This window comes from Jaculus jaculus, chromosome 5 (genome assembly GCF_020740685.1).
Source record: "Jaculus jaculus isolate mJacJac1 chromosome 5, mJacJac1.mat.Y.cur, whole genome shotgun sequence".
In the NCBI taxonomy this organism is placed as follows: Eukaryota; Metazoa; Chordata; class Mammalia; order Rodentia; family Dipodidae; genus Jaculus; species Jaculus jaculus.
This window is the reverse complement of record NC_059106.1, coordinates 104,735,303-104,751,433: the sequence shown is the minus strand read 5'-3', so window position 1 is coordinate 104,751,433 and position 16,131 is coordinate 104,735,303. Positions and strand designations below refer to the sequence as shown.

The 16,131-nt window shown below is 41.7% G+C and overlaps 1 protein-coding gene across 8 annotated transcripts in view; it reads right to left on the bottom strand.

Annotated features, from left to right (window-relative positions):
* Nucleotides 1–15,239: 15,239 nt before the first annotated feature.
* The window catches only part of Cers4 (ceramide synthase 4), a 32,952-nt gene continuing 32,060 nt past the window's right edge, over nucleotides 15,240–16,131 (bottom strand). For all 8 annotated transcript variants that reach the window (XM_045149359.1, XM_045149358.1, XM_045149361.1 and 5 more), the window contains one exon: nucleotides 15,240–16,123. In XM_045149359.1, coding sequence (XP_045005294.1) covers nucleotides 15,947–16,123 — 177 coding nt within the window. In that variant the 3' untranslated portion in view covers nucleotides 15,240–15,946. The remainder of the gene's footprint in view (nucleotides 16,124–16,131) is intronic.

Here is a 16,131-nt window from a genome sequence, read left to right as displayed (position 1 = left end):
CCATAGCAAAGATCAAGATCAGGATTTGTAAAGTTTTAGCTTTAGTGGGTCCAGTAGGTGGGACTGAACCTTCCATCCTTCTGGAATTGAGTCATCTGGAGGCTTCTCCTGTCAGTGTTGCAACTGTTGAGTGGTCTCTCATCCTGCAGGTTTGACGTGGGAGTGATGTATCCAGATTCTGAGTCCATCAACATTCATGGCTATGGGCATGGTCAAGATTACCATGTGAGAGCCTTTCCAGCGTGGCTCAAGAGTCTTGTGATTGTGTCTCTGAATCCAGACTTCATCACCTGGTTCAAAGCAATGGAGGTGAGGAGGGGGAGCTGACTCATAGATTTGGTATATATCTGGCCAAATCTTCTTTTGGACCTTATGAAGAGCTTGTAGAGATTCCAGAACTTCTGATGATCAAATTTTGCAAGAATCTCAGGGTAAAGGTTAGGCAGAAGGGGGGGGGGGGCTCCCATATAGTATCTCAAAGGGAGTTAGGCCTAGAGTAAAAGGGGTGTTTCCAGCCTTATACAGGGCATAAGGAAGGGGGGCTACCCAGTCACTGACACTTTCTAGGGTTAATTTAGTTAAGGTCTCCTTTAAGGTCTAATTCATTCTTCTTACCTGGCCTGAACTCTGGGAATGGTAGGCACAATGAAGTTTCCAATCTGTCTCCACAATCTTAACAGCAACTGTGTTACCTGAGATATGAAGGCAGGTCCGTTATCAGATCCCAACAATGAAGGCAGTCCATACCTGGGGATTTCTTCTAGTAGCTTCTTAGCCACTAAGGTGACGGTCTTTTTCTTAGTGGGGAACACCTCCACCCAGCCTGAAAAGGCGTCTACAAGAACTAAAAGGTACTTGTATCCATATAAACCTGGTTTGACCTCGGTGTAATCTATTTCCCAGTTTGCACCTGGTCTCTGTGTATGTAGCCAGTTTCCTGGGTCCTTTTGTCTTACAGTCAAGGGGTTTACTGTCTTACAGGTAGGGCAGTTGAAAATGATCTCATTCACTAAGGGTCCTAGGTGAAAAATTTTGTAGTTAGCATTTCTCAGCAGCTCCTTAAGTTTTCTAAGACCCAGATGGGTATTTTGATGAATCTGATGAATGAGCTGTTTAGCAAATTCTAAAGGAAGAATTATGCAGCCCTCAGCTGCCAGAGGAAGCCCTGGTGGAACCATAGCCACCAAGGCCATGGCTGTGGAGTCTAGTGCAGCCTCTTTTGCGGCCTTATCAGCCAGTCTGTTTTCTTTTTCTCTTTTCTCTTCCCCCTTTTGATGGCCCTGGCAATGACAGTGGCTATTTTAAGGGGCAGCCATATTGCCTCTAATAGGGCTAGGATCTCATCTTTATTTTTTGGTGGTTTTCCTTCCATTGTGAGTAGCCCCTTTTCCTTATAGATAAGCCCACGGACATGAACCATGGCGAAGGCATATCAGCTGTCCATGAAGATGTTTGCAATTCTGTCTTTGGCCATTTTAAGGGCCTGAGTCAGGGCAATTGGTTCGGCCCTCTGGGCCAAAGTCCAGGGTGGTATAGCAGAGGCCCACACTACAGAGTCAAGAGTTACTACCACAGCGCCTGCATACCTGACTCTATCTTACATGTAACTGCTCCCATCTGTGAAGTAGTCCACCTCTGCATTCAGCCAGGGGATGTCTGTCAGATCTGGCCTCACATTTTGGACTTGGTTCAATATTATTGAGCAGTCATGTGTAATGTCCTGGTCTGGGTCCAGTAGTCAAGTGGCTGGATTGAAGGCTGAAGTAGGGTGGTATTGGATGAGGGGCAGCTTCAGAAGCAGGGTCTGGTAATGCATCAGTTGGTTATTAAAGATCTGATCTGAGGGATTCTTGAGAATCCCTTCGATGGCATGTGGGGTAATTATGATCAATTCTTGTCCCATAGTAATCTTATCTGCATCCTTAATCAGCAACACAGTGGCTGCCAAGATGGGAAGGCAGGGTGGACAGATAGGCTACTGGTCTTTTCCAAGGGCCTAGAGTTTGAGTCAGCACCCCCTTAGCTATCTATGCCTTTGCTTTTATCCACATACAGGTGGAAAGGCTTGTGGGTATTTGGTAGGGCCAGTGCTGGGGCCTTAAGGAATGCCTCCTTGAGCCAGTGGAAGGCTCTGTCCATCTCTCTGTATTAGCAGCAGCCTCTGCTGGCCACACTCAGTTTTGCCCCTCCCCCCATGGCCTCATAAAGAGGCTTAGCAATTTCCATGAATCCTGGCACCCAGAGTCTACAGAATCCCACCCTAGAGCCCACTATCTCAGGCAAGTCATTTTTTTGGTAATAGTCCAGAGGTATTGCAGGAAATGACTCAGGCCCCTGGGTGGCTATCTTCTCCAGTCACATGTTAGGGTCGCTGTTGATTAACAGCCCTTTGTTTGGGTCTTTCCCTGAAGTCTTGCCTGCCTCTCTGGGACTCTGAAACAAGCCTAGCTGTAAACTAGAGCAAATTTGATCCTCTCACAATGAAATTGAAGGGGATAAAGAAGGGTAATGTGGGGTACATATTATCAAAATGTAATATATATATGAAAATGTTAAAAAACAAAAATAAAAACTTGAACCATTCTGCATCCTTGAGGTCAGGAAACACCCACAGGTCAGGTCAGGGAGCCTCAAAAGGCCTGTCACAATCCCTGGGTGATAGAAGACACAGAGAGGCAATTTTGGAGAACAAGAGGGCTGGACAGTGATAAGTTAAAGGTTGCAAGCAGCAGGAGGCTGGCCTCAGGCCAGGAAATGCATAAGGAGAGATGGCCATCTTCAGTGTCTGAGAGCAGATCTTATCAACTGAGACTACCCCTGGAGTTTCACAGTACTGAGCTTGAGGCCAGTGGGTACAAGTGCTGGAGCCACTGTCATTCAGTGCTTTAGAGTCCAGAGGTGAACATGACACCCACTGCTACACCTCTCCAGCAGGTTGATTAGTATGCAAGGTGTCTAGAAAATGTGAAAATAGGTCCTCTGCCAGTAACAGTCTCAGTGCTGAAGTTACTTCACACACTCCCAGTGCAGTCGGGAGATATCCCCCAGCTAAAACATCAGCCACCCCAAGGGGTACAATCAACCTAGGGAGTCTCTGCCCAATGCACAAACTGCAAAACTGAGTGTGGCCAGCAGAGGCTGCTGCTAATACAGAGAGAAAAATAAAGTCGAAGACAACTCTGGCAGACACCAGCCACTTGTCCTATACAGAATCAGCAATGGCATGAACTACAGGAAAGACAAAAATGTTGAGGCTTAACTGTCACTCCCACCCTCTGTACATATAATTGTAGCCTCACATTTCTGAAGACCCAGAAGGAAGTTGCTCCAATGGCACAATACTTTGTGATTTTTTTTTCTTTATGTGTTTATCAAGAATTTTTACTTTATTTAATTCTTTTATATTTTTTATTTGTTCACACATTCATCAAATTTTAATCATGGATTTTTTTTTCTATTTTTGGTCAAAATATTTTCTTTTCCTTACTTTCTTCTTTTCTTTTTGTTCTTTATGTTGCCTCCATTTCCCCCACTCTAACTTTAGTAGTGTTTTGATTTTCCCTACTTGAGTTCTTTTCTATAATATGTTTTTATTTTCTTCCATGCATTTATCTAATTTTTTTGACTTTTTTACCATTGGGGAGTTTTTGTTTCTTTTTTTCTAATCTCTTACTCTTTTCCCATTTCATGCATTTACTACTTTCATACTTCCCTAAATAATTTCTGACATCTTTCCATATTCTACAATAGTCTTGTACTTTCAGTCATATTGTAATCGAACATGTATCAGTGGGATGTAGTTGATTTTAAGTGATTTTCAAACTTTTGGGTGGTTTCATGTTACAGAACTTTACCTTCCAATTGCTGCATGCCACTGGAGACTGACCCTTCAAAAATAGGTGGCATAGTAAAGAGACTACCCTGTCAAATACCCAAATTAACAGATTTGCAAATCACAACCCACAAATACAAAAATCATGAAAATGCAAGGAAACCTAATTCTTCCCAAAGATCTTAACTCTTTAAAGTGCTGGACTATACATACTAAAATATGTAAAATTTCAGATGACTATTTTAATTTTTTTCTGGTAAAAATGATTGACTGCCTGAAAGACAACACTGACAAGTAGATTAATTCACTCAGGAACCTGGAAGGAAAGTCAGAAAAAAGTCAACAGAATTGAGAAGAAAATTAGCAATGTGGTTTAAAAATATGGAAGAAAAATTATGCAAGGAAATTGGGACCTTGAAAACAAGATATAAATGTTGGACATGAAAAACATAATACATCAAATATAAAACACAAGGAAGAGCACTAACCAAACAGAGGAAAGCCTGTTAGGGAGGACAAGATTTACAAAATACTGCCTATAATTATCACTAAGAAGAAAACATAAATATGACCATGCTGTTCAAAAACTCTGGAATATCATCAAGAGACCAAATCTAAAAATCTACAGAACAAACAAAAACTGAAATAAACACTAAAGGCATAAAGATTCCACTCAATGGTATTATAGGAGAAAATCTCTCAAAATCTAGAAAAACAAATAGACATTTAAAAATGAGAGATTCAGAAATGCAAATCAACTACAGGTGAGAGAAGAACCACCCCATGACATTATACATAAGCTATCAAGCATACAAAGAAAAAATATCAAAATTAAAATTAAAAGCTATAAGGCAAAAAATATCAACTTGGTACAAAGGTAGAAACATCAGAATAACATCAGGTATCTTGTTTGAAGTCCCAAAACTAGAAAAGCATGAAATAATAAACTTCAAGCTTTAAAAGTAAGTAACTGGAAACTAAGATCAATATACCCAAAAAAGTTATATTTTAAATGTGACAGAGAAATTTACATGTCATAGCAAGTAAAAACTAAAGCAGTTTGTGACCATGATGCCAGCACTGTGGAAAATTCTTAGGGGAATATGATCATCAGAGAAGGAAGATAGTCTCAGTCATGAGAACTCAGTAAAGAACATATTTCATGAGCAGAATAGCTGAACAAAGGAGATCTATGGGTGTGAGGGTGATTTGGCTGTGGCATCTGTCACCCCATTGATGGTCAGAATTGATTTGGCTATCTGGCTGGCTAGGTGAGTGTCCCCTTCCTCCCTCACTGATCTATGTGCATCCCTCCTGAAGCAGTGCACTGGATGGAAGAGGATGACCTTCCCTGAATAGAAAGGGATCAGTATTCAAAGGTATATGAGTAGCTGTGCTCCTCTGCTAGAACCTCTAAACAAGCTTTCAAGAGAGCTATAAAAGGATCCATAATGCCAAACTCAATACAGTTAATCCCTGATACTAATAGAGGGAAAGTAAGGAACAACCAATAACCCAACCACACCAACAAAATGCCAACTATATTACAGATACTAGTAAACATCTGTAGATAATAATCTTAAGTGTAAGTAGTCTCAACTTACCAGTAAAGAAAAGCAAAATAGCTCACTGCACTACAAAACTAGATCCAACATTCTGCTGTGTTCAAGAAACACACTGGATTATTAAAGATACACACAGATTTAGAGCCAAAGGATGGAAGACAATATACCAAACACATAAGAACTGAAAATAAGCAGACATAATTATTCTGATATCTGATAAAGTAGACTTCAAACCAAAATTATTCAAAAAACAAAGCCACACATATTAATAAAGGAAACAATTCAGCAAAAAGATTTCACAGAAAGGGTAGGGGTAGGGGCTGAAAAGATTTCTCAGTGGTTAAGGCACTTGCCTGCAATGCCTAATAACCCAGGCCCAATATCCTGGTACCCACATAAACCAGATGTACAAAGTGCTTCATGCATTTGCAGTGGCTAGAGGCCCTGGTACACACATTCTCTGAAACCCTTAAAAGTAAATAAATAATTACTATATATATATTTGGTTTTTGAGGTAGGGTCTCACTCTAGCTCAGGCTGACCTGGAATTCACTATGTAGTCTCAGTGTGGGCTCGAACTCATGTCAATCTTGCCTACCTCTGCCTCCCGAGTGCTGGGATTAAAGGTGTGCGCCACCACACCTGGCCAATATTTTCTTTAAAAAAGATTTCAGAACTGCAATTATATGTACCAACTGTTGGGGAATCCCAATTTCATAAAACAGACATTGGAAGGTCTGATAAGTCCTGATACAATAATAGTGGGTCATTTCAGTACCTTTACCTCCAGATAGGTCATCCAAAATGAAAATCAAGCGGACACCTGATATCTTCCTTTGACTTCTGTACCTGTATGCACAGGGCAGAAAGTATACTGAGTGTCAACATTCATCTCTCTGGTTCCTGACTGTACACAAAATGTGACCAACTGCTTCATGCTTCTGCCACCATGCCTCCTTTACCACGTGGGACTATAGCTTCAAACATTAAGCCAAAACAAACTATCCCTTCCTTAAATCGTTTATGTTGGGTATTTTGTCAAAGCAACAAAAAATGTAATGTAGAAAATTGCTAGTGAAAAGTGGAACTGTTGCTGTGATAAACCTGACATGTGGCTCTTGAGACTTTGGAAAGGTTTGTGGGAAAAATGTGGTGGAGTTTGGAAGTTTGAGATAGAATAGCCCTCAAATGTTCTCCTCAGATCTTTTTTTAAAAATGTTTTGTTTATGTAGTTATTGGAGAGAGAGAGAAACATTTATAGAGGGGGAATAGGCATGCCAGGGCCTCCAGCCACTGCAAATGAACTCCAGACACATATGCCACCTTGTGCATCTGGCTTACATGGGTACTGGGGAATTGAACCTGGGTCCTTAAGCTTCACAGGCAAGTGCCTTAGTGACTAAGTCATCTCTCCAGTCCTTATCCTCAGATCTTAATGGACCATCTTTGTGGAGGTTCAAAAGATCAGAATGTCAAAGGAATTCTCAAGAGAAATGGATACAGTGGAGGGCAGCTCATGAAGCTTCAGAGAATAATAAGGATTTTATAGAGAACTGTGTTATATTCTTGCAAAGAGTCTGGGTGTATACCTCTCATGTTCTGAGAACTTGAGTGAAGATGAATTCAAAAGTAATGAAACAATTTGTTTGGCACAGGAAATGTCAGGACAGGGTAGAATGGTTACTGAATGACAGTGTTTAATACGGTAAAAGGATTGGAAAAATGTGCCATTTGGCAAGGAAAAGAGTTTAAAGGTAGGTGTTGAGAACACAGGTTTAATTTTTAAAGACACCAGCACCATTAAAGGGAAACCTTTGGGTCTACACTGGGAAAACAGAAAAGCTTGGGGCAAGACTTCACACATGGAAATTTTATGAAAATACAAACCCACTTAAAAGGAGAAAGTCTGAGAATGACACTAAGGCATTTCCTGCTTAAAATCACAAAGAGAACCATTTCCCCCAGAAACTATAGGTCAGTACACACAAGTCAACACCAAGTCCAATTCATGTGTGGTGCAAGGGGTCCAGACTTCATCCCAAACTGACTGCAGATTTTCATAGTGTTATCCACATGGTACTGGTTTCACAGGCATGAAAGAAACAAGATTGAGGGGAGATAGATTCTTGTGCCATAGTTTCAGAGCTGTATGGCAGGGTTGAATCCCCTGCAAAATGTCCTTAAGAGGCCATTATATGAAGTTGTGAAGATTAAGCCTAAGCTGTAGTGGAGATCCTAGTATTTCAGAGATGCCAGCACCATGGGATCTCTGCCAAGGAAAGCAGCATGCATGGAGTAGAACTGGCCCAAGAGAGAGGCTGTGCATGATAGAGGTGGCAAAGCTGGAAAGTGGGGGTTACTCAAGCCCTTTGGAGCCTAAGTGATTCTATCATAAGCTGGACTTGGAGCTGCAGGATTTGGTGCTTTCCCTATGGGGTTTTGGTCTTTTCTTGTAAGCCATGATTTCCTCCTTTTGTAATGACAGTGCTTACTCTGTATACACATGTGTAGGCCAGAGGAAAGCATGCATTGTAGTCAGCTCATGCTGCTGGGATGAACTTCCAGCCAGACACAGTTTATGGGAGGAAGGGATTTACCTGAAGCATACAGATGCAGGGAAAGTTCCCATAATGACAAAAGAGGCTGGTCCCCTTTAACAAATCCAAGCAGAGAAAAACCACCACCAGCACCACAAGCAAGAGCAAAAACTGGCTGCCAAACAGCAGGGAACCCAGGCTCAAGCACTCTGCATACTTTCACGCTGGAAATAAGATCTGGCCCCAACACACCTTTGGGCTGGAACCCACCATCTACTTCCAATGACACTTCTTCCAGCCTGGAGGCTGAAAATCCAAATTACAATCTTTAATAAAACTCCTGAGTTTGGGCTGAAAGATGGCTTAGTGTTAAGGCATTTGCCTGCAAAGCCAAAGGACCCCAGTTTGATTCCCCAGGTCCCACATAAGCCAGATGCACAAGGTGGTGCATGCATCTGGAGTTCATTTGCAGTGGCTGGAGGCCCTGGCACACCCATTTTCTCTCTCTCTCTCTCTCTCTCTGCCTCTCTCTCTGCCTCTCTCTCAACCTCTCTCTCTCTCTCAAATAAATAAAGAAATAAATTTTTTTTTTAAAAAAAAAAAAGACTGTCTCTTGGGCTGGAGAAATGGCTTAGCGGTTAAGCGCTTGCCTGTGAAGCCTAAGGACCCCGGTTCGAGGCTCGGTTCCCCAGATCCCACATTAGCCAGATGCACAAGGGGGCACACGCGTCTGGAGTTCGTTTGCAGAGGCTGGAAGCCCTGGCGCGCCCGTTCTCTCACTCCCTCTATCTGTCTTTCTCTCTGTGTCTGTTGCTCTCAAATAAATAAATAAATAAATAAATTTTTTAAAAAAAGACTGTCTCTTAACTGTGAGTGTTGAAAAAAACAAAACAAGTTATGTACTTCCAACATATAACAAATGGCACAGAGTAAACATTCCCATTGCTATAAGGCACAACCGGGAGAGACTGGACCAATGAAGACTCAATAATCATTAAACAAGCATCAAACACCTGAAGTTCAAATCCAACATCCTATGGTCTCTGAATTTTCCAAGTCCTCCCCTCCAGCTGGGCTGAGTAGCCAGGGAAAACTTCCATCCTGAGCCAATAGCACTCCATGGCAGCCCTTTCACAGTCCTGATATATCCTAAATATCTTTTTTTTTTCCTTTGAATTACACCCATTAATAAAGATTCATTTTATCACCAAGAGCACCAGTGCCTTTAAATCATTCCATCTGGAATGGAATCACCTCTAGCATTCTTTCCACTGTTTCATTGTAAAGCAGTTTGGTCAACCTTAATCATGGGGATATTTCCTTAACAATAGCAGCTTTAGCAACCACTCTCAGTACCAGTATTTTAAACTTGTTTGAATTTTTCCAACCTTAAATATTCCAGTTCTTTATCCTCTGCCAAGTACATCATTACTTTCAAATTCAACCTTGATCAAACTCTGGACATCGCTTCCAGCTAGTTGGCCAGAAATCCAAGTTGCAAGCTTTAATAAAACTCCTGAGTTCATTGGGGGACATACATTCAAACTACCACAGTATGTATCCTTGTCTGTTGCTCTTCCACATTTTCTGAAAATGGAGTGTCACTGAACCTGGAGCTGCCAATTTTAATCAGTCTGTCTGACAAGATCCAACAATTCTCCCGTCTCTGTTCTTCTGAAAACTGGGGTTACAGGCATGCATACCTATACCCAGCTTTTTAACATCAGTGCTGAGGATCAAACTCAGGTCCTCAAGCTTGTGCAGTAAGTGCTCTTACCCACAGAACCATCTCCATAGCCTTGTAACTTCTTTTGTATGGGGGCTCACACTTAGGGGACTAGATGATTCTCAGAAGAGATTGTACTTGCACTCTTGAATAGTGTTGCAACTATTAAGGACTATGAGAACTTCTGAAGTTGGGGTAAATAGATTCTACATGTTAAAGTGGCCATGAGCCTATGGAGTTAAGGAGCAGAATATGACTTAAAGGTGATATGCTTTGGCTCAGGGAAACTGGCAGAAGAGGGGGCAGAAAGATTATTAGAGCCACAAGTTGGGACATTACACACTGAGATGTTGCCTCTTCCTCATAACTGATGGCTATCCCCACAATGCATGACCCACAATCCACATGGGGATCCCTAATGAGGAGGGTGCCTTCAGGGGGGGCGGGGACAGGGATAAGGGTAAGGATGGTACCAACATGTGCTGTTTATACACTGAGTATGTCCATGACTAATAAAAAAAAAATAAATAAAATATTAAAAAGAAAAAAAGGTTAAAAGCAAAGGAACAGTAAACTAAAATTTAGGTGTGAGCTTATCTAAAAGACTCTAAACAAGCATATAAATAGTGCCAATACAGTTGTCAATGTTGTTACTATTAAATTTTATTATATATTCCAGAGGCTTGATGTATGATTTATATATTGTATAACTATTCCAATACTTTGGTATTAAAAGATATGCCACAAGTTTGGATAAGTTGTGCCCAACAAATTTTCCTCTATCTAGTTATACTTATGGCCATATATTAGTGCTACTCTCACTTTTTAAATACATTTATTTATTTGCGAGTGAGAGAGAGTCAGAAAGAGAATGGACACACCAGAGCCTCTAGCCAATGCAAACAAACTCCAGACATATAGGCCACCTTGTGATCTGGCTTATGTTGGTACTGGGGAATCGAACCTGGGTCCTTAGGTTTCACAGGCAAGAGCCTTAACTGCTAAGCCATTTCTCCAGCCCATACACTCACTTTTCAAAAATATTTTTATTTATTCATTTGTATGCAAAGAGAGACAGAGAGAAAATGGGTGTGTTAGGGCATAGTGACAGTGAAAATGAACTCCAGGTATACACATTCCCATCTGGCTTTATATGGGTACTGAGAAATCAAACCTGGGTCCTTAGGCTTCACAGTCAAGTGCCTTAACTGCTTCGCTATCTCCCCAGCCCTACTCTCACTTTTCATACAGAAGGTTCTTTTTTTTTTAGATGATAAAGAATATTTGGGAGACTCAAGACTCATCAAGTTCAGAAGTGACCATTGATTGTTCAGCACTTAATGAGACATCTCTCACACCCTCCAAGGCTCAAGGACTATTGAGGAAGAGGTGGCAGGAAAAAGTAAGAGCCAGAGGATTGGGAGGAGTGCTTTGTAACACTGTCTTCCAGACACACAGTGGTCTATATCCCTGACCTCACAGTGGCTGTTAACTGCACAAGTCTTGTATAATATTGGACCCATCAACATCCTGTCATGGTTGTGGAGGACAAAAATAGATATCAAAATAGAATAGGGAATAACTGAAAAGTAAGGATTCTGTGCAGGGGGTGTGGGAGATGCTGGGAGGGGGTTATGTAACTTATTTTTTAATGTAAACATTTATAATAAAATTTTTAAATTAAAAAAGTGATATGTTTGAGTATCAACTTGACAAGGAATAGACTTATGGTAATTACTGTTGATTTTAAACACCTAGAATACAAACTTTTTTGCACACCTGTGAGACAGTTTCTAAGTAATTTAAAAGAATTGGGAAGGTCCACCTTAAATGTGGGTTGGCACCATTTTATGGGCTGAGGTTTTAGACTGAATAAAAGGAAACATTACACGTGAGCACAAATATTCACCTCTCTGCTTCCTGGCAGCAGATGTAATGTGACCAGCTGCCTCATGCTCCTGCTGACATGTCTTCTCCCACATAATAGACTATATCCTCAAATTCTTTCTTCCTTAAGCTGTTTTTGTCATTTTGTCATAGAAATGAAAAAAATCATATACCAAACAAATCATATACCTAACCAAAAGATAGAGAAGATCCAAATTAATAAAATTAGACAGAAAAAGGGGGAGGTTACTACAGATTTCAATGACACAGAGAAGCATTTGGGAGTGCTTTGAAAACTTATATTCCACAATAATTGAAAATACTAAAAGAAATGGACCAATTCCTAGACACACATGACTTACTACAATGAAATCAAGGAGATACAAACAACTTAAACAGATTCATGAAAAATAATGTGGTAGACAGCTTCACATTGTTGGGATGTGAAACAAACAAGACACAGTTTATGGGAGGAACAGGATTTATTTGAAGCTTACAGATCTAGAAGTTAATAATGGTGGGAAAAGCTAGCTTCCTTTCACATAGAGAAAAAAGCCATTACCACAAACAAGCACAAAACCAAAAGCAACAGCAGGGACCTTAGCAGAGCTTTCTGCATATCTCTTATTCTGGAATTCAGATCCATCTCTAGTGATACCCCAGCCCTTGTAGCAGGAGTCTGCCTACTAGAAGCAGAAGATGCAAATTCAATTTTAATAACACCTGAGTCTATGGGAGACATCAAACTACCACAAATAATAAAGTTGAATCAGTATTAAAGAACTTTTCCCCAAATTAAAATGCAGGACCAAGTACATTCACTACTGAGTTCTACTAACTATTAAAAGAGCAGACACATTGCTCCCCAAATTATTCCATGAAATCAAAAGGAAAGGAATGCTACAAAATTCATTCTATGTATCCAGTGTTATCCTTGAAATGAAATCACACAAAATATTGCTTTACATTTTCCTGATTATTAATGAGGTCACGCATGTTCCTTGTTATTGGTTCTAAAGATTTTTATAAGTTAGCATACAAGGTAATGGACTTCATTATGGGATCTTTATACATTTACATTATGCTTTGCTCTTACCTGTTCTTTTCCCCCACTGCCCTCTCCTGTGCTCACTACTCCCCTCAGACTGTTTCTCTTCCCTCAGATGCTTTTTTCCTATTTTTCCTATTTTCATATCACATATATCCCTTTACCTTTCCTTTTGCCACTTCCTTAAAATTTCTTCCTCCTTGATTAGGATTCTCTTTCTAGTTTCATAACACCCCAAACACAAACACATAGAGTTACAAATTGTATATAATTTTAAACCTAAGCTTTACATAAAAGAGAACACATGCATGGGGATGGAGAGGTGGCACAGTAGGTAGTGTTTACCACTCAGTCATGAAGACATGTGTTTGGGTTTCCACTACTCACATAAAATCTGGGCTCAGTAGCATACCCAGTGCTGAGGAAACAGACAGGAAGATCATGGGCCACACTGGCTAGCTCCACTAGCTTAATTAATAAGTTCCAGGTTCAATAAGTTACTCTGTCTCAAAAAATAGGGTGAAGAGTGACTGAAGATGATGCAATGTCAACCTTTGGCATCCACATACATTTTATGAGCATACCCACACACATATACCCATACACATATACCCACCTACATACAAACATACAAACATGCATCCACACACAAACCAAAAAGTGAGAGAGCCAGGCATGGTGGAACATACCTTTAATCCTAGCACTTGTAAGCCTGAGGTAGGAGGATCACTGTGAGTTTGAGGCCAGCCTGGAGCTACAGAATTCCAAGTCAGTCTGGGCTGGAGTAAGACTCTACCTCAAACAAGAGAGAGAAAGAGATGAGAGAGAGAGAGGGGGGGGGAAGGGAGGAAGGGAGGGAGAGAGAGAGAGAGAACGAACAGGGGTGGGGTGGGGTGGAGAAGGAAACACAGAGAGAGAATGTGAAATACTTGTCTTTCTTTGTCAGGCTTATTTTACACAATAATTTCCAGTTCCATCTTTCTCCTGCAAATGTCCTGATTTCATTTTTCTTTACAACAGCATAAGATTCCATTGTGACTATGTACCACATTTCTATTCACACTCATTCTGGGTTTTTGTTCTCCTACCTGGGTGTCCTTGAACCTGCAATTATCTAGCTCCAGATTCCTGGATGCTGAAATTTTAGGCTAGCACCCCCCACATCTGGCTCTCATCACTTCTTGAGTGCTTTTTTCAGGCTTCTACCTCTGCTGTGTGTTTTCCCTACAATGTCTCCTTTCCCTCATCATATGCCTCGTCTTTCTCTTCTTGCAGGCTTTCCCATCCCTTCACTATCTGTGACCTTTCTTCTTTTATTTTTATATTTTTATGTTGTGGGCAGGCATATTTTCAAGTGTGCGTGCATGCGCATGCATGGGTACATATGTGTAGAGAGGCCAGAGGTAGATATCAGGTGTCTTCCTCAATTGTTCTCCATTTTTTTAAAGACATGATCTGCTGCTGATTCTGGAGATTGCCAATTCAGCCAGACTTGCCTAAGTTCCAGGGATTCTCCTGTCTCTGCTTCCCCAGCACCAGGATTACAGGCGCATGACAACACATCCTGCTTCTACGTGGATTCTGGTAATCCAAACTTGGGTCCTTGTGCTTGCGGAGGAGGCACTTTAAACTATCCCACAGACCTGCCTTTCTTCCTTTTTCTCTCCTGCTCTTCCTTTCTTCTCTTCTTGCCCTGGCTTCCCTTTCCTATGTCTCTAAGCATGTTCTCTGCGTGCACTCCTTACTTTCTGTTCCCCTTCCCTCATTTCTCTCCATAGATAATCAGTTACTTTCTCATTGGTGGGACAAAATATATGACCAGAAGCAGCTTATGGAAAGAAAAAGGCTTATTTTCAGCTTGCAGTTTCAAGGGAAAGCCAAGAATGGCAGGGAAAGCACAGTGGCAGGAGCTGGTCATTTTCAGGACAGTGAGGAACCCAGAGTAATAAACGCTACTGCTCAGCTAGTGCTCTCCCTTTTATTCAGTCCAGCATTCCAGCCCATGGAATGGTGCCTTCCAATTAGGATGGGTGCTAATATAGAAAATTCCTAACAGACATGCCAAGAATTTGTTTCCATGTTGATTCTAAATCATGTCAAATTTACAATTAGAGATTAAGCATCACACATTGTTTTTCCTCTGCCCTCTCTGCTAGAAGATGTCCCCCTCTACTTGCTATCCTGATATTCTTTCTTCACTTGCTACTCCATCTCTTGGCTGTTTCTCCTCAGATTTTGTCCACGTTTTTTCTTTTCTGAGTAATCTGTTCCCTCCTTCCTATGGCTATTTTGAGACCGTCTTTATATGTAGTTCAGGCTATCTCAATACTCATGATTCTCCTGCCTCTGCCTCCCTGAGGTGATGTATGAGTCACCATGCCAGGCTCTGTCCTGTCTCTCCAAAGCATTTTCTTTCTGATGATCCCCCATGACTATCATCTACTCCCTGCTGCCTCTACTTCTCTCTCTTCCATGACACTCAAAAGCTCTTGCATGGTTCTCTTAGGGTGTCATGGTCTGTCAATACACGGAACCTGTGGCTGGGATTTCTGGGGTGACACTGGATTCTTAGCTTCAGTTTCTATCTTAGAGGGGGACCCCTTTCCTGCGATGCTCCTGAAAAAAATGATGACCTCACACCAACTTTTGGGGAAGCTGGGTCTTTTGCTTTTTTTTTTTTTTCACTGTCTCAAGAGCCTAAAGGGCTCCCAAGCATGGGTTGCAGGTGGCTTTGAGCAAGGGCAACAGGAACAGGCATGGGCTTCTCTTCTCCCTCTCAAGCTTGGACCTTTACTACTCTGTGACCTCAAAGGAATTACCCTTTCTGAACCTAATAACTTCTTTCCTGTACGCAAGTTCTGCCAGCCTCTGGTTCAGGGCTGTTATGCAGCAAAAGGAAGTGACTTGCCTAAGGAGATGACTTGGGTGGGGGACAGATATCCACACCTTGGTACTGTTGGGGTGGTAGTATCAGTCAGTGGGGTGTATAAGTAAATGTATCCTGGTTCTTTACAGATATCTGGGGAAGGAGGCATTATCGTAAAGATCCATGCTTTCAGGTAGAAAATTCTGCTGTCTTTTTTTAGTTTCTCTGAACCTCTAAGCCAGAGCTCTTCTTTCTGGTCAGCTGCAGAGTCCTGCTGCTCTCTAGGCTCTGCCCAGATGCCCAGAGGGATGGGGTATGAAGAAGGATGAGCAGAGAAAGGCTAGAGACAGATCACCAACCCTCTGCCCATTCTAGGATGGGGCCTCCCTGTCTCCACAAAGCTGGCTCAGGGGTCAACAGCCCAGACACCCATGGATATCCATGGCAGCACTGGGGGCATCCCCTCACAGCCAGTCCTCATCTGGCTATGTGGCCTGGGCATGCCCATTCACCAGGTACACAGCTGCCCGGTTCCGAGGGCCATCAGTGGCAACTGCACCAAGCCTTAGAGCCACCCCGTTCTTCAGCTGTGGCCTTTCTGGTGCTGCCTCATTGTCGCCTGAGTCAGTTTCCTCCACATCACTGCGAATGTCCTTTGCCATCTGTGGAA